The sequence below is a fragment of the Rhincodon typus genome, chromosome 34, assembly GCF_021869965.1.
Source record: "Rhincodon typus isolate 14 chromosome 34, sRhiTyp1.1, whole genome shotgun sequence".
In the NCBI taxonomy this organism is placed as follows: domain Eukaryota; kingdom Metazoa; phylum Chordata; class Chondrichthyes; order Orectolobiformes; family Rhincodontidae; genus Rhincodon; species Rhincodon typus.
In genome coordinates this window covers 9,323,698-9,348,247 of record NC_063365.1, presented here as the reverse complement: position 1 = coordinate 9,348,247, position 24,550 = coordinate 9,323,698, and the positions used below count along the sequence as shown (strand labels likewise).

The window sequence follows — 24,550 nt, the reverse complement described above, 5'->3', positions numbered from 1 at the left end:
TTTCTGAAGAAGGGTCTAGGCCCGAAACGTCAGCTTTCCTGCTCCTCTGATGCTGCTTGGCCTGCTGTGTTCATCCAGCTCTACACCTTGTTATCTCAGATTCTCCAGCATCTGCAGTTCCTACTATCTCTGATTATGATTTATGTTAGATGAGCTATTGTATGAAAACCACAAATGGTATCACTAAGCGGAGATAATAAGTTATTCGAAATGTGCAGTTAGAAACTTTGATTTTTTAACACAAGAATGAATAGCTGGAGAAAAATGACTCAGTTCTTCACATTCACGAGTTAAAATTTCTTTTAAAGATGAACGCACTGACCAAATTATGTGAAAACAAATGTTTTAAGATATATTATTAAAACGTCACAGCAAAAAGTGAGTTTTAATGTGAATTTGGTTTATATTCAAAGTGGAAACATACTTTATTTCCTGTTGAATTCATATGGTTCATTGTTTTTACACACTTATACACAATTCAGGCAAATTGACACATTAAATCTGATCATGCATAGACCAGAAAACAACAAAACTATCACAAGTTAGAGCTAGGTCAATTTTAATTTTGAAGGTTTTTCTATTCATTCATGGAGTCAATGTGCGATTTGTTAAATCGGTATGTGCAATTTCTGTGTCTATCAAAGACACTTGACATGTTGTCACGTATTAAATTCAGGAATGCCAAATTTTCATTTTTGACTACCAACTTTGCTTTTGGGGATAGGTTTTAAAAACTTTAATTTGCATCAAAACAAGCTGACAATCCCTGATGTTGCAGAGCAAAGGGTAGGTGGTAGTGTAGTGGTAATCTCACAGGATTAATAATCCAGATACTCAAGGTAATGCTCCAGGGATCTGGGTTCTAACCCCACAGCTAATTGAATTAGTATTAGTTGTAGAATGCTCTATGAGAGAAGGCTGTGGGGGCCACGAAAGAGAGATACATTTTTAGACTTTTAAGGCATTGAGGATTATGGGGAGAAAGAGGGAATACATTGAAATACAGGATCAATCGTGACGATATAAAATGGAGGACCAGGATCAAAGCGCCAAATGGCTTAACCCTGCTCCTCGTTTCTAGGCCCATGTTTCTAAAGATAATAGACATTTGGAAATACCACCACCTGCAAGTTCCCCACCAAGTCACACACCAAAAAATGGAAATTGCTAGAGAAACTCGGCTGGTTTGGCAGCAACTTTGGAAAGAGAGAAACAGAGTTAAGGTTTGGAGTCCAGGGACCTTTCTTCAGAACTCGCACACCATCCTAATTTGGAAGTATATCATCCCTCTTTTATTGTCACTGGATCAAAAACTTAGAGCTCCCTGACAGTACTCTTCGAAAAGAGAGGCCACCACCATCAGTTCATGGCTGAATAATGATGGGCAACAATCGTTGGTCAAGTCAGCATGGACACATTTCCAGGAACAAATTTAGAAAAAAGGTATTTTGAACATGCATGAAAAAGACGCAAAACCCTTTGAGCCATGTTTTAATACTAGTGAATTACGCTTCACCCTTTGCAAGGCAATACTGGAGTCAGAAATAGTCCCAGAACTGAAATGATCACGTGCTGACTAGCTCACTGCATGACTATTATATTTTATAATAACACTATATTTTAGACTTTCCAACTTCAAGAAAAAAAAATCAATAAATAATGGTTTTACATGGAAATGAAAGTACTGATCATACTGAGGCTTCAATCTTGTAGGCTTCAATGTGGGCAGACAAAGTTTTTGTTCCTTCTGGGAAATGTATCTGAAAGGTAACATTCTTGTCTGATTTTTTGTGGAACAACAAATTTGAATACCCGTGGGATGAAGTGATCATTTTTAACATTGTCTGAATTAAATCAATCTTTAAGTGTCTGTTTTGTATCATGGGTTTCAGAACCTGAAATGGGAACACATCACTGACCAACAACAACTCAAATTAAGATAGCAGCAACATCCCATGGAATTTCAAATAAGCCTGGTGAAATTGGGCCAATTAGGAGAAATTGAGAAAATAGAGGCAAGCTCTTCGATTCATTTTGCCTTTGCTCGGCCTCTAATGGGGCAATCCAGTTAGTCCTACTCCCCTGCTATTTAGTCGCAGTTCAGGATATTTATTTTTCATTTTCAAGTATTTAAGTATTTCAGGTATTCCTGCTCAAAGTTATCCCTGTAATTCTTCCACCACTCTTCTCAAAAGTGCCCTCCAGATTACAAGACTTCTGCTCAACGTGTTTCTCGCCTCTGATTATATTTTTGAACAATTACTGTAAAGTTGTCCTCTTTTTGGTTAAAACGGATCAGCTGGCAAAATAATAAGAAAGTCGGAAATTCTATGGGCAATGTGATGGTGCGTTGTGTGTTTAAGGAAATGATGCTTTATGTGGGTTACTATCTTATTAAAATAACAACAAAGTTTGATATGAATGCTTCAAAAGATGAGTAATTAGAAGGGTGACCAGAAGATGGTTTGAAAAAATGAATTATAAGGAGGCAAAGACAGCACAGAAGTTTGGATGTGGAGGGAATATCTTACGAAGAGAGTTTGAGTATGTTGGGCCTGTATTCACTGGAGTTTAGAAGAACTAGAGGCAGCTTTATTGAAATTTGTAAGATTCTTAGAAGACTTGACAGGATAGATGTGGAAAGGTTGTTTTCCTGGACAACAAGGTGCAGGGCTGGATGAACACAGCAGGCCAAGCAGCATCATAGGAGCAGAAAGGCTGACGTTTCGGGCCTAGACCCTTCTTCAGAAGTGGGGGAGGGGAAGGGGGTTCTGAAATAAATAGGGAGAGAGGGGGAGGCGGATAGAAGATGGATAGAGGAGAAGATAGGTGGAGAGGAGACAGACAGGTCAGAGAGGCAGGGATGGAGCCAGTAAAGGTGAGTGTAGGTGAGGTTGTTTTCCTATTGTGAGAGTGTCTAGGGCCAGAGGGCACAATCTCAGAGTAAGGGGTGGCCCATTTAAAATAGAGATGAGGAAGGATTTCTTCTCTGAGTTAATGAATGTGTAGAATTCATTACTTCAAAAGGCTGACAAGGCTGAGTCACTGTGTGTATCCAAGGCTGAGACAAAGTCAGAAGTCACAAAACATCAGGTTATAGTCTGAGATAACAAGGTGTAGAGCTGGATAAACACAGCAGGCCAAGCAGCATCAGAGGAGCAGGAAAGCTGATGTTTTGGGCCTAGACCCTTCTTCAGAGATGGGGGAGGGAAGGGGATTCTGAAATAAATAGGGAGAGAGGGGGAGGCGGAGAGATCCACTGAGGTCTTTCCAGAGGGAGGAGGGTAACTTCTTCAAGGTAGGCATCCTTAGAAGAGGCTTTGCAGTGGGGTTAAAATTGTTTCAGAGATAGTAGGAACTGCAGATGCTGAAGAATCTGAGATAACAAGGTGTAGAGCTGGATGAACACAGCAGGCCCAGCAGCATCAGAGGAGCGGGAAGGCTGACGTTTCGGGCCTGGACCCTTCTTCAGAAAATCAACAGTCCAACAGATTTGTTTGAAATCACAGCACTGCACCGAAAGCTTGTGATTTCAAATAAACCTGGTGGACTACAACCTGGTGTCGTGTGACTTCAAATTTTGTCCACCCCAGTCCAACACCAGCACCTCCACATAAAGGCTGAGATAGACAGACAGAATTTTAATGAGTAAGGCAACCAAGGGTTATAAGGATAAGGCAGGGAGCTGAAGTTGAGGATTATCAGATCAGCCATGATCACGGTGGATAGTAGAGTAGACTCCACAAGCTAAGTGACCAACATCTGCTCTATATCTTGTGGTCTTGAATGTTATTAATGTGCAGGAGGAACACCCATTGTGTCCATTTATTTTAGCGATTGTTTTTAGTTCCTGCCTTCCTCCACTCTAACACAGAAATGTCAGATGGAACCCTGTCATCTTCATTAAGATTAATAATTCTTGAAAAGCTTCTTCTCACAAGTCGCTCTGAAAAGATGAAAGCAATAGTAAGTGTATGTATTATTAAAGTCACTGTGTGATTTCTTCCCTCATTCTGTGATTAAAGGGACATGAGGTCTCAGTACAGATTTGCCCTTGCCTAACTGTCTCTGCATATTTTGCCATCTGTAACTAAGAGTGAGATACCTCCACGTGCCTTTTGTATCGCGTGGCTCCTGTATGAACATCGCTCGATATGACTGTGAGATTTGTAACCGCACCACAAGACTGTCCTGAAAAATCTGCTTCTTATTAACGTCCAAGGGAGCTGACTATATCTAAATAGCTTAAATTATAAAAACCGAAATGTAAACAGAACATCATGGACCAACAAGAAATTTTGCAGGAATTAGTGAAAATTAATTACATGCTTCAGTAATTATCTCCTATCATGTGGTTCGGTGCACCAATTTGGTGACGAATGGTACTTCTGCCTTTAACCAACGGTTCATCTCACTATGAATGATGTATAAGCAGTGTCTGACTGTGTACACTATATTCAACTGCTTGGATTTAGTGGACTTTGCACTAGTCCTACCAAGATAAAATAATAACCAATTTGATACCTGACGACATGAGGTCTGAAATACTGATAAACCCATCAAGACTATAGATACAAGTTGGTTTCACTTAAACGTTTTATAACAAAAATGATTGAGCTGAGTGAGAAAAGTAACAGCAGGATCAATTGTTTTACAAAATCCAATGCTCCTCGTGACTTAGAGTCGTAGAAAAGTATAGCATGGAAACAGACCTTTCCGTCCAACTTGTCCGTGCTGACCAGGTAACCTAAATTAATCTAGTCCCATTTGCCAGCACTTAGCCCATATCCCTCCAAACCCTTTCTATTCATATACCCATCCAGATGCCTTTTAATTATTGTAATTGTACCAGCCTCCACCACTTCCTGTGGCAGCTCATTCCATATGCGAACCACCCTCTGTGTGAAAACGTTGCCCCTTTGGGTCCCTTTTAAATATTTCCCCTCTCATCTTCAACCTAAGCCCTCTAGTTTTGGACTCCTCTACCCTGGATAAAAAAAAAACTTTGACTGGTCATCCTAACCACGCCCTTCATGATTTTATAAACCTCTATAAGGTTACTCCTCAGCCACGAGGGACTTCTGGTGTAGTTGCACTATTCTTCAACACATCCTGTACATAACACACACCATCTTGAATTCAGTCAATTATATCTGTTTCCCAGTCGTTATCAAAAATAATACTTTAAGGACAGAAAAATCGGCCTCTATCGATGTCCAAACCATAATTGTAGTCGTCAATCGATGCTGTAATTAGGGAAATAATGCCAAAGAAACACTAATAAAAATGGCTATTGTGGTGAATCCAGAGATGTTTCTTTAGTATTGGTACCATTTAATGCATAAGTCAATTCAGTTCCTGGAGGGGATATATACTTTCTACCCAATAACCTTCCTTCCTTTGTCATTGTTCTCGCTTAATGCTTTCTGTCAATAATTCCCACTGGAAGTTGCTATGTCAACATTTCTATTTTTTATGCAAGCGTTGTTGGCTGGGCCAGCATATGTTGCCCATTCCCTAGTCTCCCTTGAAGGTGATGGTGAGCTGCCTTCTTGTCTCTCATAGAAGGCTGGCCCAGAAGATTATCCAATGGGATTCACAGAGAGTTGGTAAATTAGATGCAAAATTGGTTTTGTCATAGAAGACAGAGGGTGGTTGTGTAGGGGTCTAATTTTGACTGGAGTTGTGATCAGTGTTGGTATGCAAGGATCAGTGCAGCGACCTCTGTTGTTTTCATCCAAATCATTTGAATGGATTACAAATGTAGGTGGTCTGATCAGTAAGTTTTTAGACAACGTGAAAATTGATGGAGTTGTAATGAGTGAGGAAGGTTTTCAAAGATACAGCAGGATACACAGATCAGTTGGAAAGTTGGGTGGAGAAATGGCAGATGGACTTTAATCCTGACAAGTGTATCATGAGATGATGCACTTTGGGAGAACAAATGCAAAAGGAAAGTATACAGTAAATGGCAAGGCCCCTTAGGAGCATTGATATACAAAGGGATCTTGGGTTGCAAGTTCATAGCTCCTTGAAAATGTCAATACAAATGGATATGATGGTAAATGTGCCTATGGTAAGCTGCCTTATCGGTCGGGGCTTTGAGTATACAAGTTGTCTAGTCATGTTGCAGCTGTTTAAAACTTTTGGCCATATTTGGATTATTGTATACAACTCTGGTCACCACACTACATGATGGATGTGGAGGCTTTGGAGAAAATGCAAAAAAGATTTACCAGAATGTTGCCCGATTTAGAAGTTACTAGCTATAGGAGAGGTTGGACAAACTTGGATTGTTTTCACTAGAAAGTTGGAGGTTAAGGGGCGACCTGAGAAAAGTATATAAATTACAAGGGGCATAAAGGGACAGACAGTCAGAGTCTTCTTCACAGGGTGAAAATGTCAAATACTGGGGAGCATAGGTTTAAGGTGAGCGGGGGAAAAGCTTAAAGTTATGCGAGTCAAGTATTTTACACGAAGGGTGTTAAGTGCCTGGAGCGCACTGCCAGGGGAGGTGGTAGAAGCAGATACATTAGCAATGTTTAAGAGGCATTTAGACAGACACATGAACAGGCAGAGAATAGAGGGATACGGGCCACATGCAGGTAGATGTGATCAGTTTAGAATGGCATTATGGTCGACACAGATATGGTGGGCCGAAGGGCCTGTTCCTGTGCTGTACTGTTCTATGTTCTGTATTTCTGAGTAAGGAGGGTAAGTGACTTGGAGGGCAACTTGCAATTTGTCAGCTCAAACCAGAATATCTAGTTGTTAACTTGATTTTCTAGCAGAGGTGATAAATTGAGCTGAGAAAATGTACAAATTAATTCTAATATATCTCCAAATGTCCAAACAGCTGGTGGCATTTACAGAAGCAAATTGCTTGTTTATCCTATCAATGAAAATAACTTAACGAATCCAAAATAACAAAAGGAAATGATAAACATGGTGCCAATAGCTAGAGCGCAGTGGTATTGGATGGTGGTGGGTTTGAATTATTCATCTGAATGAAAGGGAAGAGGTCCTGAGGGGAGATGATGGCCTAGTGGTGTTATTGCTGGACTGTTAATCCAGAGACCCAGATAATGCTCTGGGGACCCGGGTTTGAATCCTACCAAGGTAGATGGTGGAATTTGAATTCAATAAATATCTGGAATTAAGAGTGTAATGATGACTGTGAATCCATTGTCAATTGTCAGGAAAAACCCATCTGGTTCACTAATATCCTTTAGGGAGGGAAACTGCTGTCCTTATGCAGTCTGGCCTACATGTGACTCCAGACCCACAGAAATGTGATTGACTCTTAGCTGCCCTCTGCGCAACTAGGGATGGGCAATAAAAATGCTGCCCTAGCCAGCGACGCCGACATCCCGTGAATGAATTAAAAAAAACTTGCAAGTGGTGTTCCTATGGATCTGCTGCCCTTGTCCTTCTAGATGGTGGTGTTTGTGAGTTTGGAAGGTGCTATCTGAGGATCTTTGGTGAACTTCTGTTGAGCATCTTATAGATAGTAGCAGCAGTACATACTGAGCGTCGGTGGTGGAGAGAGTGGATGCTTGTGGATGTGGTGCCAATCAAATGGGCTGCTTCGTTCTGGATAGTGTCAAGCTTCTTGAGTGATGCTGAAACTATACACATTCAGGCAGGTGAGGGGGTGGGTATTCCATCACACTCCTGACTTGTGCTTCGTACATGGTGGATAGGCTTTGGGGAGTCAGCAGCTAAGTTACTTGCTGCAGCATTCTAGCCTCTGACCTTGTAGCCACTTTATCTATATGGCTCAGGTTCAGGTCAGTGGTATCCCCAGATGGGGATTCAGCAATGTGAACATTGAACGTCAAGTGTGGATGTAAGATTCTCTCTTGTTGGACATAATCATTGCCTAGCATTTGTGTGGCACAAATGTTATCAGCTAGTTGTCTACATCTTGCTGCATTTCAGCATGGACTGCTTCATTATCTGAGGGGTTGCGAATTGTTCTGGACATTGTGCAATCATCGGCGAACATTCCCACTTCTGACCTTCTGATGGAGGGAAGGTCATTGATGAAGCAGCTGAAGATGGTTGGGCCCAGTACACGACCCTGCTGAGATGACTGACATCCATCAACCAGGGTTGTCTTCCTTTGTGCTAAGTATGATTCCAACCAGTGGAAAGTTTTCCCCAATTTCCCATTGACTCTAGTTTTCCAGGGCTTCTTGATGCCGCATTCAGTCAAACCCGACTTTGATGATAAGGCCAGTCACTCTCACTGCGCCCCTGGAGTTCGGCTTTCTCATCCATGTGTGAACAAAGTCTGTAATGAAGTCAAAAGCTTAGTGGCTCAAGCAAAACTCAACCTGAATATCAGTGAGCAGTTATTGCTAAGCACGTGCTGCCTGATAGCACTACTGATGACACTTTCCATCACTTTACTGATGATCGAAAGTAGACTGTTGGGGCCTTTTGAATGGCAAGGTTAGATTTGTCCTGTCTTTTGTGTCCAGAACATAACTTGGCCATTTTTCACATTTTATATTGAAGCTAGTGTTGTATCTGTATTGCTATCCTGGAACAGCTTGGCTACAAAAATAGGAATTGCTGGAAAAGCTCAGCAGATCTGGCAACATTTGTGGAGAGAAAGCAGAGTTAATGTTTCCGGTCAAGTGACCCTTCCTCAGAACAGCTTGGCTAGATGCACAGGAAGTTCTGGAGTACATGTCTTCAGTACTATGTCCAGAATGTTGTCAAAGACCATTGTCTTTGCAGTATTCAGTGTCTTCAATCATTTATTGATATGACATGGAATGAGTCAAATTGGCTAAAGACTGGTAGCTGTAATGTGGGGTCTTCTGGAGCAGGCTTAGATGGTTCATCTACTTGGCATTTCTGGCTGAAGGTTGTTGTGAATACTTCAATGATATCATACAGAAGGATGTCCTTCTGCCCATTGTGCCTCTGCCAGCTCTTTCAGAGCTTTGCAATTAATCCCACTCCCCTGCTCTTTACCCAGAGTCCAACAATACTTTTCCTTTACAAGTGTCTGCCCAATTTCCCTATTGACAGTTATGATTTTAATTGCTTCCAACGTTCTTCCAGGGAGTGGATCTGAAAAACAGCAACGTGTTACATAAACTTCTTTCTCCTCAAATCACCTCTGTTTTCTTTTGTCAACGACCACAAATCTGTCCCCTTCAGTTAAAACAGCTCAACTAATGAATCAGAACCATATATATATCACTGAACTATGGAAAACACAGTGGACATGTTTTATATTTTCTGATCAATCTATTCAGTGATATTTTTATACAGCATGTAGCTCTTCTGGCTGAGATGTAGGGACACTATCAATGTGCCACAAGAGCTACACTACAATGTGGTATTATTTGAGCTTGAAGTACTTATTTTAAATGGATCTTTGCCTTGGTTACATAACAACAAAGAAACAAGAATGGTTTGAATGCAATTAAACAATCATTTGTCAATACTAATATTGGCCTTCCAGCTATTTATCCTGTAGAATAGAACAGAAATTTATTGCCATACCTTATTTTACATGAAAAATACATGAAAGGTTTTCTAAGTTGCCCCACCATGGCACCCATGTCAGAGACATAAGTCATACATAATAATTAAAACAAAGTAAAATTAAGAAAACGTTCATCGCAGTTAACAGCTCCCGAGCTTGGGGAATGCCGATTGAGGAACAATGGAATACCCTGATGATGCAATCGGGATGAGACCAGCACGTTGGGCCGCTGGATACCAGGCCGGAAGCCTCTGCTGAAGAAGGCTGCCATGCCAGGCCGAGACCACGAATCCTGGATGAGACTGGATGCCGAAGACGAAGAAGACCTCCACGGGGATGAGACCTTCACGCCAGGACAACACTGCCACACCGTGAGGTTGCCATACTGGGAGACAGCCTTTCTCCTCCTTCAGGTGCCTGGGCCTAGCTGTGGACCTGGAGCCACTGTTGTCTTAAAAATGTTCCTGGATCCTTTAAATTTCTGAAGAAAGGTCCCGACCGAAACATCAACTTTCCTGCTCCTCTGATGCTGCCTGGCATGCTGTGTTCATCCAGCCCCACACTGTGTTATCTTGGATCCTCACATCTGTTTTAGCTACCGCATATATTAGCAATGTGCTTAGCTTCAATTTTTTTTTCTTTATTCGTTCAAGGGGTGAGGGCATCACTGGCTAGGGCAGCATTCTTTTGTCCATCCCTAATTGCCCAGAGGGCAGTTAAGAGTCAACCACATTGCTGTGGGTCTGGAGTCACATAAGCCAGACCACGTAAAGGACGTTAGTGAACCAGATGGGTTTTTCCCAACAATCGACAATGGATTCATGGTCATCACTAGATTCCTAATTCCAGATATTTATTGAATTCAAATTCCACCATCTGCCATGGTGGGTTTCGAACCCAGGTTCCCAGATTATTATCTGGGTCTCTGGATTAACAGTCCAGCGATAATACCATTAGGCCATCGTCTCCCCAAATATATAGTTCAGTGAACATGTTCAAACCAGAAGCTGTTACAGACAATTGGTTATTCCAGTCTTTCCAGCTGAGACTCACACACTCACTCACTCACTCACTCACAGCCATTTAGTAGCAAAAAGTATAGGAGGGATTATGTTTGAGAAACCCACGATTAGTTCAGATTGAGCGTGATGTTTAGCTCTCTCCCACAGCAACAAAGCCACAATGTGATTCTCGAAAACTTTAAGCACAATGTGAACCTTTCTGACAAACACACATTCAGAATAGTCTCCAAATGGGTACTCTTGATCCTGACGGAATTTACCCGAGCAACCCATGGGCCTGTATTGTGTTGCATGTGTTGCATGACTGAAATGTTAGCTCTGATTATGTGGTTCTAAAGATGGTGTAATTATTAGTGTTGGCCATTATCCTGTAAAGCTGACAGCAACATCTGGAGTTTTCACATGTGCAGTTCAACAAAAAAAACTCAGTATGTTGCAAATCCCTGTTCCTCAATTGGCTACGCTGTCAAAGTCCACCTTGTTAGTAATCTTTAGAAATCATGGAACTGATTTTAAAAAATTTATCCTTTTACATCATAATTATCACCACTTAATCCTTCTGTAAACATTACACTCTGTTCCTTAATGGTAACGCAATTGAACATGTTATTATGTCATACCAAATGCTGAATTATTTTATATTTGTGTGGTATCAATCTTTTCTGTTGAGAATCGGAGAATTCATATTTTTTCATCAAACGAAGTTACATTATTTCATTTTCTAATGTTTTGCTCTAGTCTTGGTTTTGCTTTCTGTCAATCTCCATTGCATGTTGGACATACAATAGAGTAATGAAGGTCTACAGTGTAGTAAAAGGAACTTTGGCCCAAGTTTGCACCGGTTAAAAACAATCACTTTGCTATTCTAATCCCATTTTCCACTACTTATCCCAAAGATTTGTACGCCTTGTAAGTATATACTTCTCAAACTTTATGTAATTGAAAACTTGTGGCAAATAAGTTCACATAAAAAAGACTACTGCCTATCTACCCGAGTAAGAGGTGAATTGAGTTCAGTTGTCATTCAATGGGAATTCCTACAGCTTGTTGACATCTGGGCAGCTGAGTCATGGTCTTCATCTCATCCTTGATCACCTATTAGACCCTTTGGGTCTATGTGCCCTGTGTAAATGTGCCACAAAGATGAGGCATTTCCAAAGTTTGATCCTCAGGCTATGTTGAGTTAGCTAACCAAGCAAAAAGATATATGTGTTACAGCACTATTGACCTCAATATCTTTGGTCAAGGAATTGGGTGAAACAAAATCATGATCCTGTGTGTGCACCATTTAACATCAGGTAGAAAGTATGATTGTAAGGCATGGCCAGGATTGAGTTCAGACACAACATTTATACATGCACTTGCAATGCCAAGGTGTACAGGGCCAAGTGCTGGAAAATGGGATGAGAATAGTGGGTGGTTGTTTTTGGCTGCGGCAGTTGTCTTGGGCCAAAAGGCCTTTTTCCGTACTGTAGACCTCTGTGACTCTATTGCTGTGCTCTACATGATTGAATAGCCTGTTAACAACACTGTCAAGGACCAAGGTGAAGAATGGCCACTCCTGGCAAGCTACTATAGCTCTAATTGGCAGCACAGCTGAATTTTCTCAGAAGAGAGAAATACTAGAGGAGTAAAGACATGAAAAACTCAATAAAGATACATATTTTATACAGCAATATTGGCACTATATTCATCACACAGGCATGGTGTCTCACTTCACATGAACAGAAGCAGATCTATCTTTAGTATCTTTAGAAAATATCCTCTCCTTGCCAGGCAGAATAATAAAGCAAAGTGCTGAGATAATTTACAAAGGGTAAGGGCATTAAGGGTTATGAAACCAAAGCAGGTAAATGGAGTTCAGATACTGATCAGCTATGGTTCAATTGATTAGTGAAAGACATTCAAGGGTGACTCCTACTGTTCACCTTAAACTAATTCAAACAAAGCCAACTGAAGACATTTTGCATTATTTAAGAGTAAGTTACACTTTAACCACATTTTTTGTTGCTCTCGTGGTTATTTTTATTTGCTTTAAAAAAAAATTTATAAGAGTAAGTGTCCAAGTCAGAAATCCACTGGCCATATGTCTGCATTAGACAAAGTCCATTTCCTCAATATAACAGTTAATGGTAGGAAACTTTATCATAGTTAAGGAGAAGTTCATTTTGCTTACAGCGGGATTTACATGCTTCTGGTGAAATACTTATTCATTAACATACATCACACGCTGCTTTTCTGGAGAAATCTTGCTAAGTCCATAATGGCTGCCATTTTAGTTTAACAATATCAGCACTAGACTTGAAATTAATTTGTGGTTTCAACTTATTAAAATTGGCTTTATGCATCAATTATGTTGATCTAACAACGATATCTAATTGAGAGAGCAGGGAGGGCTTAGAACTCATTTTAATATTGGGTGGTTCAGTAAATTTTTAAGTTTTTATTTCCATCCTGTGACCTGGATGAATCCAAACAGAAAGTGAGGAGAGATATTGAGTTCCTTTCTGACCTTGTCCTGACTGGGATTTCCTAGTTGTGAGCATTGTGTTTAAATTGGCTAAGGTCCAGGTTGAAACTCCTTGCTTTTATAAGGGAGTCACTTAAGTAATACTAATTTTTTAAAAAAACAATATAACATTTGCAAAGCTCCAAAGTGACATTTCTTAAAAAAACACACTTGAGCTCTGGTGATGAATTCCAGTGATATGGATGACTCAGGCACGTAGCAATCTTTCCATTGTATTAAGGTCTTACCCTTTCTCCCACTATATCAACGTTTGAATCAAAGAGGAACAGTCCTAATGTCCTCTTTTGTATACTTTAATACTGGCATCCTATGGTAAGCCTTCATAACTTGTTTTCAACCTGAGACAAAAATGTGTGGAAAGATTAGGGATAGAGTAGGGGGAAGGTTTGGATAGGATGCTCTTCAGAGGGTCGGTGTGGGCTTGATGGGCTGAATGGCCTGCTTCCACAGTATAAGGATTCTATGATTCTATGATTAGCTATCTGTTGATACCCTAAACAGATAAAAAAAAGTCCAATTCATCAGTTGTCTGCCTTTGAAATCAAGAATCATTGCATAAACCAATGCCAAAGCAACACTGCTTTGGTCACTAGTAGGTGAGCAAGGGCAGCTTGTTACATATCCCTGCAATTTGCTTTAAATATTTTCAAAGGATGGGATTCAGAATTCAGAAATATGAAATCACATGTTCCCTTCACTCCAAAAACAGTAATTTGATGCAAACTGGGGGCAGACTTTTTAAAATAAATCATATGTTTCCTTGTACTAAATCCCTAATAATCACTGAGGGCATGCCTGTACCATAACAAGTATGAGCTGGATCATAGAACAAGGAAGGGACTATTCACACAATAAAATTTCAAAGCAGTCCTGGGATTCACATAGTTCTGAAACAGCTTACACCTTTCTACTGAGTTATTTAAATAAGCATGACTTATTTGAGACACAGATATTACAGCATATGAATATGTTTGAAAACCATGAAAGCCAGTTATCGACAATGAAAACTATAACTCAAGTTTGATGGCTTTCTTGCCAATAACAGAATGTAGGTATGAAAAAAGTGATTTTCTCAATGACGTTCCCATAAAGAACATTTTGGGCCTCACTGTGACAACTGTATAAGACTTCCAACCAAATCAACAAAATATCTTTCTCTTGATTTTATTTGTGGATCCAGGCTTCAATTCGTTAAGGTATGCTTCTAAATGGGTTTTCTTTCATTGGATGCATTATTAGGATTTCTTCTGAAGCTAAAATAAATACCCACTACCTCTGTGCCACATGTAACTGAGATGAGATTCCCAATGCATACCCGTCACATTGCTAAAACTAACTACCTCCATTACTCTCTCATCCAACATAGAAACCCTTATCCAATGCTGATGCAAGACATTTGGCCACACTTTAATCCCATATCCATTACAGTTTTAGACTGAGATTGAGAGACACAATCTAAAGTGAAATTGTTGCAGAAACTTGGCAAATCTGACAGCATCTGTGGAGAGAAAGCAGAGATAAGGTCCTGTGGAAGAGTTAAAATGTTAACTCTATGTTCTCTCCACAGAAACTGCTAGACCTGCTGAGTTTCTCCAGCAATTTCTGTTTTTGTTTCTGAAGTTACCTAGTCCTTATTAGCTACGAGACCCACTCCAGGTACAAATATGTTTTCCAACATTTATGAAATAATCAAAACAAGTACAAAGAAAAGATAGACAATTATAAGGAGTAATTTTCAGTCAATCCACATTAGGATTCAATTTGTGACATTGGCTTAACTGGATGCAGGTCTCTTGTTCTGTTTCATTATGAAGTTCTTCTTCAGTCTTTGATCTTCCTTCTTCTGCGTCAACCTACTAAAATCCAGGCTTTATTAAGCTTTATTACCTCCTCTCCACTTCACTACCTCCTTAAAATGCATCTCTTTGTCTAAACTATGAGTCATTTGCCCTAATGTTGCTTCTTGTAGCTCAGTGACAAATGCTGTTTTATAATGTACCTGTGAAACTTCTCGAGACAAGTAGCTCTATAACTGCAAGTTGTTGATTTTTTTCTTTTCATTTAAGCAACTCGATATTTTCTTGCCATCAAACACTCCGCCTTTCTCTGCCCCACAGGGTTTGATCCACCTGCAAGGGAGTCAAGTGAATGAATTCACAGCCAACCCTGAGGAACCTGGCAAACACCTGTTTGAAATTGTCCCAGGTAAGAAGACAAAGCCTGCTCTAGCTGCCTGTTGGTGCTCTGTTTCATTTGCCCACTCAGGCAAAAGCTTCCACAAATTCATTCATTTGCCATTTATCATGGTGTGTAAATGATATGAGACTAATGTTACATTTCAAACAATTTCAATGACTGAACGACATCTCGAGCATGATGTTGGACATGTGTATCACTGTTTCAGAATATTGTTACCACAGCATGTAAGATACAGATTATTTTTATAATGAAGGGGGTGTAATGTGACAGATAATTTGATTTATTTCCCCAATTGAACAAATACCTGACTAGGGATTGTAGATAAAATACTTAGAAGCTTTCATCTTGCCGTGTTTTATTTGGTCTGACATTCTTATTCCTCTTTTTCTTTAAATGCTCTGTATTCATCCATTCCCAACCCTTCCTTCCCAACTGTTATGGACCAGACTAAGAAGGCAGCCCAGATCCTAACAATTTTTTCTTTATTTTAAAGATAAATGTCAGGCGCTGTGTTCCAGATGCAATTTGGTCAAACTACTTGATGCTAAGCAAAACACAATTTAATCAAACACTGTAGTTTGAAAGAAAGAGGAACTTGGAATAACTCAACTCTATTGGAAAATTTAACAGAATAATAGATACGGTAACTATTACTAATTAACTTTTCCAATGTAGTAACATCTCATGAACACACCCTTGGCAAAAGGCAAATTCAGAAAACAGATTTTATCTCACCTGCAATCCAGCAGCCCAGGAAGAGAAGCTCCCATCTTTTGGTTGTAATCGAGAGAGAGGGGATAAATAGTTTCCATTTCTTCATGACCTTCAGCAGGTGTTGCTGAAAACTAAAAATCCCTGGTTCTGTGGGTCGAAGCTTGACCACACCCATTCAGGCTGCTTCTATTGTTCCAGTTCTTTAAGAAAAAACCCAAGGCTTCAAAAGTTGCTTATCTTCTCATAGACTGCTCAGCACCTGTCCCCCGATTCCTTTCTTTAAAGGAAACCTGGACAAAACACACCTCTTAAACACAGCATCATCGCACAACCAACTCGGCAATGTGAAGAATATGGAGCTATCACTGGAATTCACCAGCTTACTTCCCCAACCTGACTAGCATCCACTTCCCAACCAGACTGTGGACAGGAGGGGTGGGAATGGTTTGTTCTGCCATGAGCTTTGGCAACAATTCCATCTTTATTCCCTCCACGTGTTGCAAACTGTGAGATGTAAGCGATCGAGGTTTAGTTGGATGTAAACTCCAAGCTCTGCACCATTGTTTCTTTTCTCCCAGCATGGCTGCCTTGATTCCGAAGTTATGTACCAAGCTATATCTAAGCTATTAGCCAGTCAACCGAAACTAGTGACGAAGAAAAGGTTCAAAATAAGATTTTGCTCCACAATCATGTGATGTAATTAATGCAGGGTGTAAAAGAAGTTCAGGTGTGCAAGGTGCGTTTGAGAAAACGCTATAGACAGTAGAGTGGCAACTGTAACTGGACTTACAGCCACATTCGGGATAGCCTTTACCTGACATAGATTAGTAGGTGCAGGTCAGGTAGGAGATTAAAATGTTAAAAATGTGAAACAGGATTTCAGCCTGCCTCAGGCAAATACACTTGTGGTAGGTGGAAGAGAAGGGGAGTGTAAGTAAGAGAGGGCAGCCAATCAGCTCCTATCTTTGAAATCCGGCGTCCGGCAGCACAATTTGACCTTCACAGGATTTTAATTCTTCCACCTCATATCTGTGGGTTGCCCAGGCCTCAGGAAACTTGACAGCTAAAAGGAGGTGCTAAGGGCTAGATGCAACTGGTTAGTGTCTTTGCAACATGGCTGGTTGGTCATCGTGTACAGAGGTGTCTCTCCAGGTCCAACAAACCAACTTGTGATGGGACCTTCATGATCCCTCATGGAACGCCCTGCCTCTGCAGCCCCTTCTGTATCATCGACCCCCTGTGATGAGTGGGCTCAGACCTGAGTGACTCCAGTGCAGCCTCACGGTAGCAGCATCAGAGGCAAACTTGGGTTCCTGGCAGCTTCTGCATCATCGACGTGGTCCTAGCTCAGACTCATGGCCGCCACGGTGAGGGCATGATTGGGTCGGTGCAGTACCCGGTGGCGTCTGCATTGGCGAGGTCCAGCAAGGATTCATAACAGCGAGGGCATCGGTTGAGGTGAAATGGCACTGAAGAGTAATAGCGAACATTCCAGTGGTGGCACAGCGCAGGGACTTGTGCCTGGCCCATGGCCCATGTCGGAGCACTTAACAAGAAGGACTGGAAAGTTGATCACTTTTTATTTCTTTATCTTTCTGCCTTTTATATTCTATGTTTTGGTTTATTCTTTCTGTTTTAAGATGGCGCTGAAGAGTGGCGACATTATACAACACTTTCCATTTTGAAACAAAATGCACATGACAATAAATACAACAAAAAAAATTCTGATTTTCCTAGCCGGTCTCCACAACATTACTCCAGGATCTTGGATACTCTGCCTCAGTTACTGTAGCAACCGCCAAACCACACCATTACCTCTCTGCAATCTCTGGCTTGACAAACATGAAACCTACAAGCATCCAGGTCTGTGAAATGGCTAAACCTATCAATCAGGCTGCCTTGTAGGTTGGGAATTTGGTTTTAAAATGTCATGCATTCCATGGGTATTAAGCCAGAGTGTCCTAACTCGAGCTGTCACCCCACAGCTCAAATACTTTGTGCTGTCAAATATTGGGAACGTGCTACTAGAGAAGGTTAAGGGACCTCCATTGTCCTTCACTTAGCGCACAACTACTACCAAGTACGTAGATGAGCACTTGAAATGTCATAGCTTTCAAGGCTATGGACAAATTGCTGGAAAGTGGGATTAGTGTAGATGGGTCAGCACAGACTCAATGGGTCAAAGGGCCTCTTCTCTGCTGTATGACTCTAACTCCAGCTGTGGTTCTACCAATTGTGTCACAGACAGAAAGACATCAGTTTTCAGACTTTGCTCTTACTGGGACGTTAAATCCATGTCGAAAGTCAAGGTTACAGATTCATGAGATGTAGAGCTACCTCAAAATGACTTGACTTTGTATTGAACTCTGTTTGCTTTTCAATGTCAAACATATCATAAATGTAAGAAGCTTTGCTATTTTAGGCTAACTTGAGGACAAACATCTCAAGGATATCTTGGGGTTGTACTGTGGCTCAGTAGTTAGTACTGCTACTTCACGGCACTGGGGATCCAGCTTCGATTCCGGCCTCGGGTAACTGTCTATGTGGAGTTAGTACATTGTCTGTGTGGCTTTCCTTCGGGTGCTCTGATTTCCTGCCATAGTCCAAAGATGTGCAGGCTAGGTGGATTGGCCATGCTAAATTGCCCATAGTGTCCAGGGATGTGCAGGCTAGGTGGATGAGGCATGGGAAATGCAGGGTTACAGGGATAGGGTGGGGTTGGGAGGTCTGTGTGGGATGCTGTTTGAAGGGTTGGTGTGGACTTGATAGGCTGAATGGCCTGTTTCCACACTGAAGGGATACTATGAAGCCAAATAAATGCTTCAAAACTGTAGCAGCAATAGTTATGCTGTCTTCAAATGAAACTAACGAAATGAAGTAAGCCCTGAATCTCTCATTCACCTACTGCCCTCATTCTTTAAGCTCTGCTGGTTCAGGGTAGCTGCTTAAGTCAAAAATCAGGAAATTGTGCCCATCAACCAGCCTTGACTGAACCTCACCCAACCCCATTACCATTTGAGATTGTTTACCCATTTTTTACTTGTGGCATGACAGTGTCAGACTATTCTTGTAGGTAAACCTTCGTCTTGACTTCCTCAAGAGTGTTGATATTTTTATTGCTCTTGACATGAGACTTGTAGCACATCTTAAATAATGAAGAGGTAAGACTTTTGTTAAGACTTCCATAAACTATGATTTCCCTTTCAGATCTTTCTAGAATTTTCTTCATCTTTGAAAGTGGCAATGTAATTCCATAAGACATCAAGATGTGGAAGTGCTGGTGTTGGACTGAAGTGGACAAGGTCAGAAATCACATGACACCAGGTTATAGTCCATATGTATATAGTATGTACATTTATATATGTTTAAACCTGTTGGACTATAACCTGGTGTCGTGTGACGTAAGACATCAGAGCAGAAATAGGCCACTCATCTCTTCTAGTCTGCTCTACCATTCAATGAGATCATGGCTAATCTAATAATATTCAACTCCAAATTTTCCGACTTATCCCCAGAACCTTACTGATTAAAAATCAGTCCATCTGAGTCTTGAATATACTTAATGACCCAGCCTTGACAGTCCTCTATGGTAAAGAATTTCACAGATTCTCTATCTTCTGAGAGAAGAAATTCTTCCTCATCTCTGTCTTAAATGTGCAACCCCTTATCCTAAGATGATTCCCTCAAGTCCTAGGCTCACCCACAAGGGGAAAGAACCCTTCTGCATCTGTCCTGTCAAGGCAAAAACTGGAGGGCATAGCTTTAAGGTGAGAGGGAAAAGATTTAAAAGGGATCTTGGGGGCAACTTTTTCACTGAAGCTGGTGCATGTGTGGTACGAGCTACCAAAAGAAGTGATAGAGGCAGGTACAATTACATTTAAAAGGCATCTGGATGGGTATATGCATCGGAAGGGTTTGAAGGGATGTGGGCCAAATGCTGGCAAATGGGACTAATTCATTTTAAGAATCCTGGTTGGCCTGGATGAGTTTGGCCAAACAGCTTGTCTTCAAGCTATGTGGCTCTATGACTCTAACACTGTTGTCTCTCATTCTTCTAAACTATTGAGTACAGGCAAAAACAATTGACTTGAACAAAGAAAATGCCTCCATACCCGGGATCAACCTACTGAACTTTCTCTGGAATGCCCCTAATGTCAGTATATCGCTTCTCAAATAAGAGGACCAGAACTGTTCACAGTATTCCAGTTGTGGTCTAACTAGTGCCTTTGTATAGTTATAGTGATAAGTCCCTTTTTAACACTCCATTCCCTTTGAAATAAAGGTCAATATAATGTGCTGAACTTGGATGCTAGCTTTGTGACTCATGCATTATAACCCCCCAAATCCATCTGTAGAATTTTTGTGTCATCCTCACCACTTGCCTTCCCATTCCTTTTTGTATCTTCCACAAACTTGGCAATTATACATTCATTTTCTCCATCCATGTCATTTATATACGTTGCCAATAATTGTGTCTCAGGCATTAATCCCTGTGGCACACCATTAGTTACAAGTTACCACCCTGAAATTGCCCTCCCATTCCAATTCTGTCTTCTATTCATTATCTGATCCTCTATTCATGCTACCTCCAATACCATGGGCTCCTATCTTTTAAGTAACCTTATGTGTGGTACCTTATTGGCTTCATTGTCATCCCTTGGTTTTCCATTCGTTCAGCAACTGTTGAACCTGGGCACCAGCTTGGACACATTGAAGCCAGTCCCCATGTAGCCCCAGGCCCATAGCTGACTCCAGCATGGGTGTAGGGCCTGTAATCAAGATCCAGGAGCCCGTTACAGAGACCCAAGCAGACTCTGGAGGAACAGCGGAAGAGGAACAAGAAGAAGGGAGAAAGATGAACAGTAAAATCTTGCATTATATTCAAGATGGCACCAGAGTGTAACAACACTTTATGCTTAACACACGAAAAACACTTTGCACTGAATTTTTATACATGGGACAATAAATCTAAATCTTCATCCAACACCTTTGGGAAATCTAAATATATCATATCCACTGGTTCCCCTTTATCTATCTTGCATGTTTTCACCTCAAAGAATTCTAATACATTTGTCAGGCATGATTTCCTCTTCATGAAGCTATGCTGACTCTGCTCAGTCATATGATGGATTTCTAAATGCTCTGCTATTACAGCCTTTATACTGGACTCTAACACTGTCACGTGATAAATCTTAAGCCAACTAGCCAAGTTATCTGTTCTTTGTCTCTCTCCCTTTTTAAAAAAGATATTACATTGAAAGATTACCACCAGCACATCCACTTTCTCGTTCCTCCTTGGATTCAACGTATCAGGTGTTGAGATGTATCAGACCGTAGCCCCATTACATTCCCTACACTTTTCTCCTATTGTACTAGTTATTTTATTTATATCCTCCCTGCCTTCTGCCCATTGATTATTTAGTATGTTTTGCATGCTACGGAATACCATTCACCTTGGGCTGAATTTTAGCAGAAATTGGCTGAATGTCAATTTGGCAAGTTTCATGCAGAATTTCTCTCCATGAGCTCTGGTGTGTTTTCACACACTATTCTCTGCAGGTCACCTCATTATCTATGCACCATGCCTCTATGATGCCACTGGCGTTATCTTTCACTCAGCAATGGCAGAGGTGCTCATGACAGCCGGGGTCCCTCGGCATTGCCAGTGACGCCCAGCCGTGCATCAGGTCAAGTGCTGCCAGTAGGAGTTACATTTCACATTGGTTTCACGTATTGGGAAGGTATTAAAAAATCAACAGCTTTTGAGGGCTTCAGCTGCTCTAATTCTGTTCAAAGATTCTGGCCTCATGCACCTCCAGATCAAAAACACTTCAATTTGAAAGAGCAAAGCAGACAAGTTGGTCCAGAATGGTAGTTAATGTCTAAAAGAATTTCAATGACGGTCTGGTTAAGTGTGAAAGTTGTCACATGCTTTGAGAACAAAGTGTGTTTGTATTTGGATGAAATATAATGGCTTCTCTCTCGAGCCAAATTCATTGATGTTGGACCAAACTACTGTTACAAGAGCTGAAGTGACGTGTGGAGGGGACAGCAGTTATGATATAGTTGGGGGTGCTGATGGTAGTACTGGTGGTGGTACATCAAGCCATTGTTGCCAGGTTTGTCACCAACCTCATCACCTCTGGCGACCTTCTCCCCACTGCCTCCAACCTAGTAGTCTCCCAAACCTGGACATCCTGCTTCTACCTCCTTCTTAAAATCCACAAATCAGACTGCCCCGGTAGGCCCATCATATTAGCTTGATCCTGCCCCACCAAGCTTATCTCTTCCTACCTTGACTCCATCCTCTCTCCACTTGTCCAGACCCTGCCCACCTACGTCCACGATTCCTCTGATGCCCTCCGCCATATTGACAATTTCCTGTTCCCTGGCCCTAACTGCCTCCTGTTCACCAGGGCCGTCCAATCCTTCTATACCTCCATTCCCCACCAGGATGGTCTGTGAGCTCTCGGCTTCTCCCTCGACCAGATGCCTGAACAATCCCCATCCACCACTACTCTCCTTCGCCTGGCTGAACTTGTTCTCTCACTGAACAATTTCTCCTTTAATTCATCAGTTCTGCCAAGTCAAAGGAATGGTTATGGTCATCCACATGGGTCCCAGTTATGCCTGCCTCTTTATGGGGTATGTGAAATGATCCTTGTTCCAGGCTTACACTAGCCACCTCCCATAACTCTTTCTTCAGTACATCGACGACTGTTTCAGTGCTGCTTCATGCTCTCACCTGGACCTTGAAAACTTTGTTCATTTTGCCTCCAATTTCCATCCCTCTATAACTTTCACATTGTCCATCTCCTAAACTTCCCTTCCTTTCCTTGACCTCTCTGTCTCCATTTTGGGGAATAAACTGTCCACTGCCATCCAACTCCAAAACCATTGACTCCCATAACTACCCTTACTACAGCTCTGAGATAGTAAGCACTGCCGATGCTGGAGTCAGAGATAACACAGTGTGGAGCTGGAGGAACACAGCAGGCCAGGCAGCATCAGAGAACAGGAAAGCTGACGTTTCAGAAGAAGGGTCCCAACCCGAAACATCAGCTTTCCTGCTCCTCTGATGCCGCCTGGCCTGCTGTGTTCCTCCAGCTCCACACTGTGTTATTCACTACAGGTTCCCACTCCACGTCCTGCAAGGACTCCATCTTGTCCTCCCAGTTCCTTTGCCTTAGTCGCATCTGTTCAGATGATGCCACCTTCCAAAACAGCTCTGCTGTCATGGCTTCTTTCTTCCATGACCGTGGTTTCCCACCCACTGTGGGTGACAGGGCCCACAATCACAACCGACCTATCATCTGTGCTTCCATCCTTGCCCCTTCCCATCACTCACAACAGCGTGATTGGGTTCCCCTTGTCCTCACTTTTCATCCCGCCAGCCAAAGGATCATTCTCCACCATTTCAGACAACTCCAGCAGAATGCCAAACACATCTTTTTCTTACTCCCCTCTCTGCATTTCACAGGGATTGTTCCCTCAAGGACATCCTAGTCCATTCCAAAACTACCAACACTACCTCTGCTCCCCATGGTACCTTCCCGAGTAACTGCAGAAAGAGCAACACTTCCCCTTCACCTCCCCTCCCCTCACCATCCAAGGGCTTAAACAATCTTTGCAAGTGAAGCAGCATTTCTCCTGTACCTCCGCCAATCTTGTATATTGTATTTACTGCACTCAGTGTGGCCTACTCTACATTGGAGAAACCAAACGCAGACTGGATGACCGCTTTGCAGAACAACTCTGGTCCACGCGCAAGCAGGACCCCGACTTTCCCGTAGCCAGTCATTTTAACACAGCGTCCTGCTCATATGCCCATTTGTCTGTCCTCAGCATGCTGCAGTGCTCCAGTGAATCACAGCGCTAACTGGAGGAACGTCTCATCTTCAAGCTAGGCACTTTCCAGCCTTCTGGACTTAATATTGAGTACAACACCTTCAAATTGTGAACCGTTTCTTCCCTTTCTTTGAGCTTGTTATCATGTCCTCCCCTTCCCCACCACCCCCGTACCTCAGTTACTGCCCTTTCAAGTCTGGCAGGTGACACATCGTTGTTCTGCCATTCTCACATTCCGATCACTTAATCTGAACTATTAACACCTTTTCTCCACCAGTACCCTACACCCACTACCCCCACACCACCACTCCCCCTAAACTATCTCATAAATGCTGTCCCCTCCACACTTCACTTCGACTCTGAAGAGTCATCTAGACTTGAAACGTTAGCTTCCTCTCTCTGTCCCTCTCCACAGATGCTGTCTGACCTGCTGTGATCTCCAGCATTTGTTGTTTGCAGGACAAATTCCAGCATCTGCAGTAATTTGTTCCTACTGTTATAAGATGTTATTGGGTTTTGCAGAGGCATCAGATTGAATCTTGTTTTTAAGCCCTGAGGTATTGTAACAGAATTGAACACAGGTTGGTGAATTTTGATCACTCTCCTATACCACAAACAATAATGTCCATACATACATGAGGCAGAATAGATTCTGTGACAGAGATGGTAGGAACTATAGATGCTGGAGAATCCGAGACAACAAGGTGCAGAGCTGGATGAACACAGCAG

General features: G+C 41.7%; 1 protein-coding gene across 1 annotated transcript in view; it reads left to right on the top strand.

Moving 5' to 3' along the window:
* LOC109921178 (rho GTPase-activating protein 22-like) overlaps positions 1–24,550 on the top strand; it is a 286,087-nt gene that overhangs the window by 21,556 nt on the left and 239,981 nt on the right. Inside the window, exon 2 of the mRNA XM_048616436.1 lies at positions 15,178–15,265. Coding sequence (XP_048472393.1) covers positions 15,178–15,265 — 88 coding nt within the window. The remainder of the gene's footprint in view (positions 1–15,177; positions 15,266–24,550) is intronic.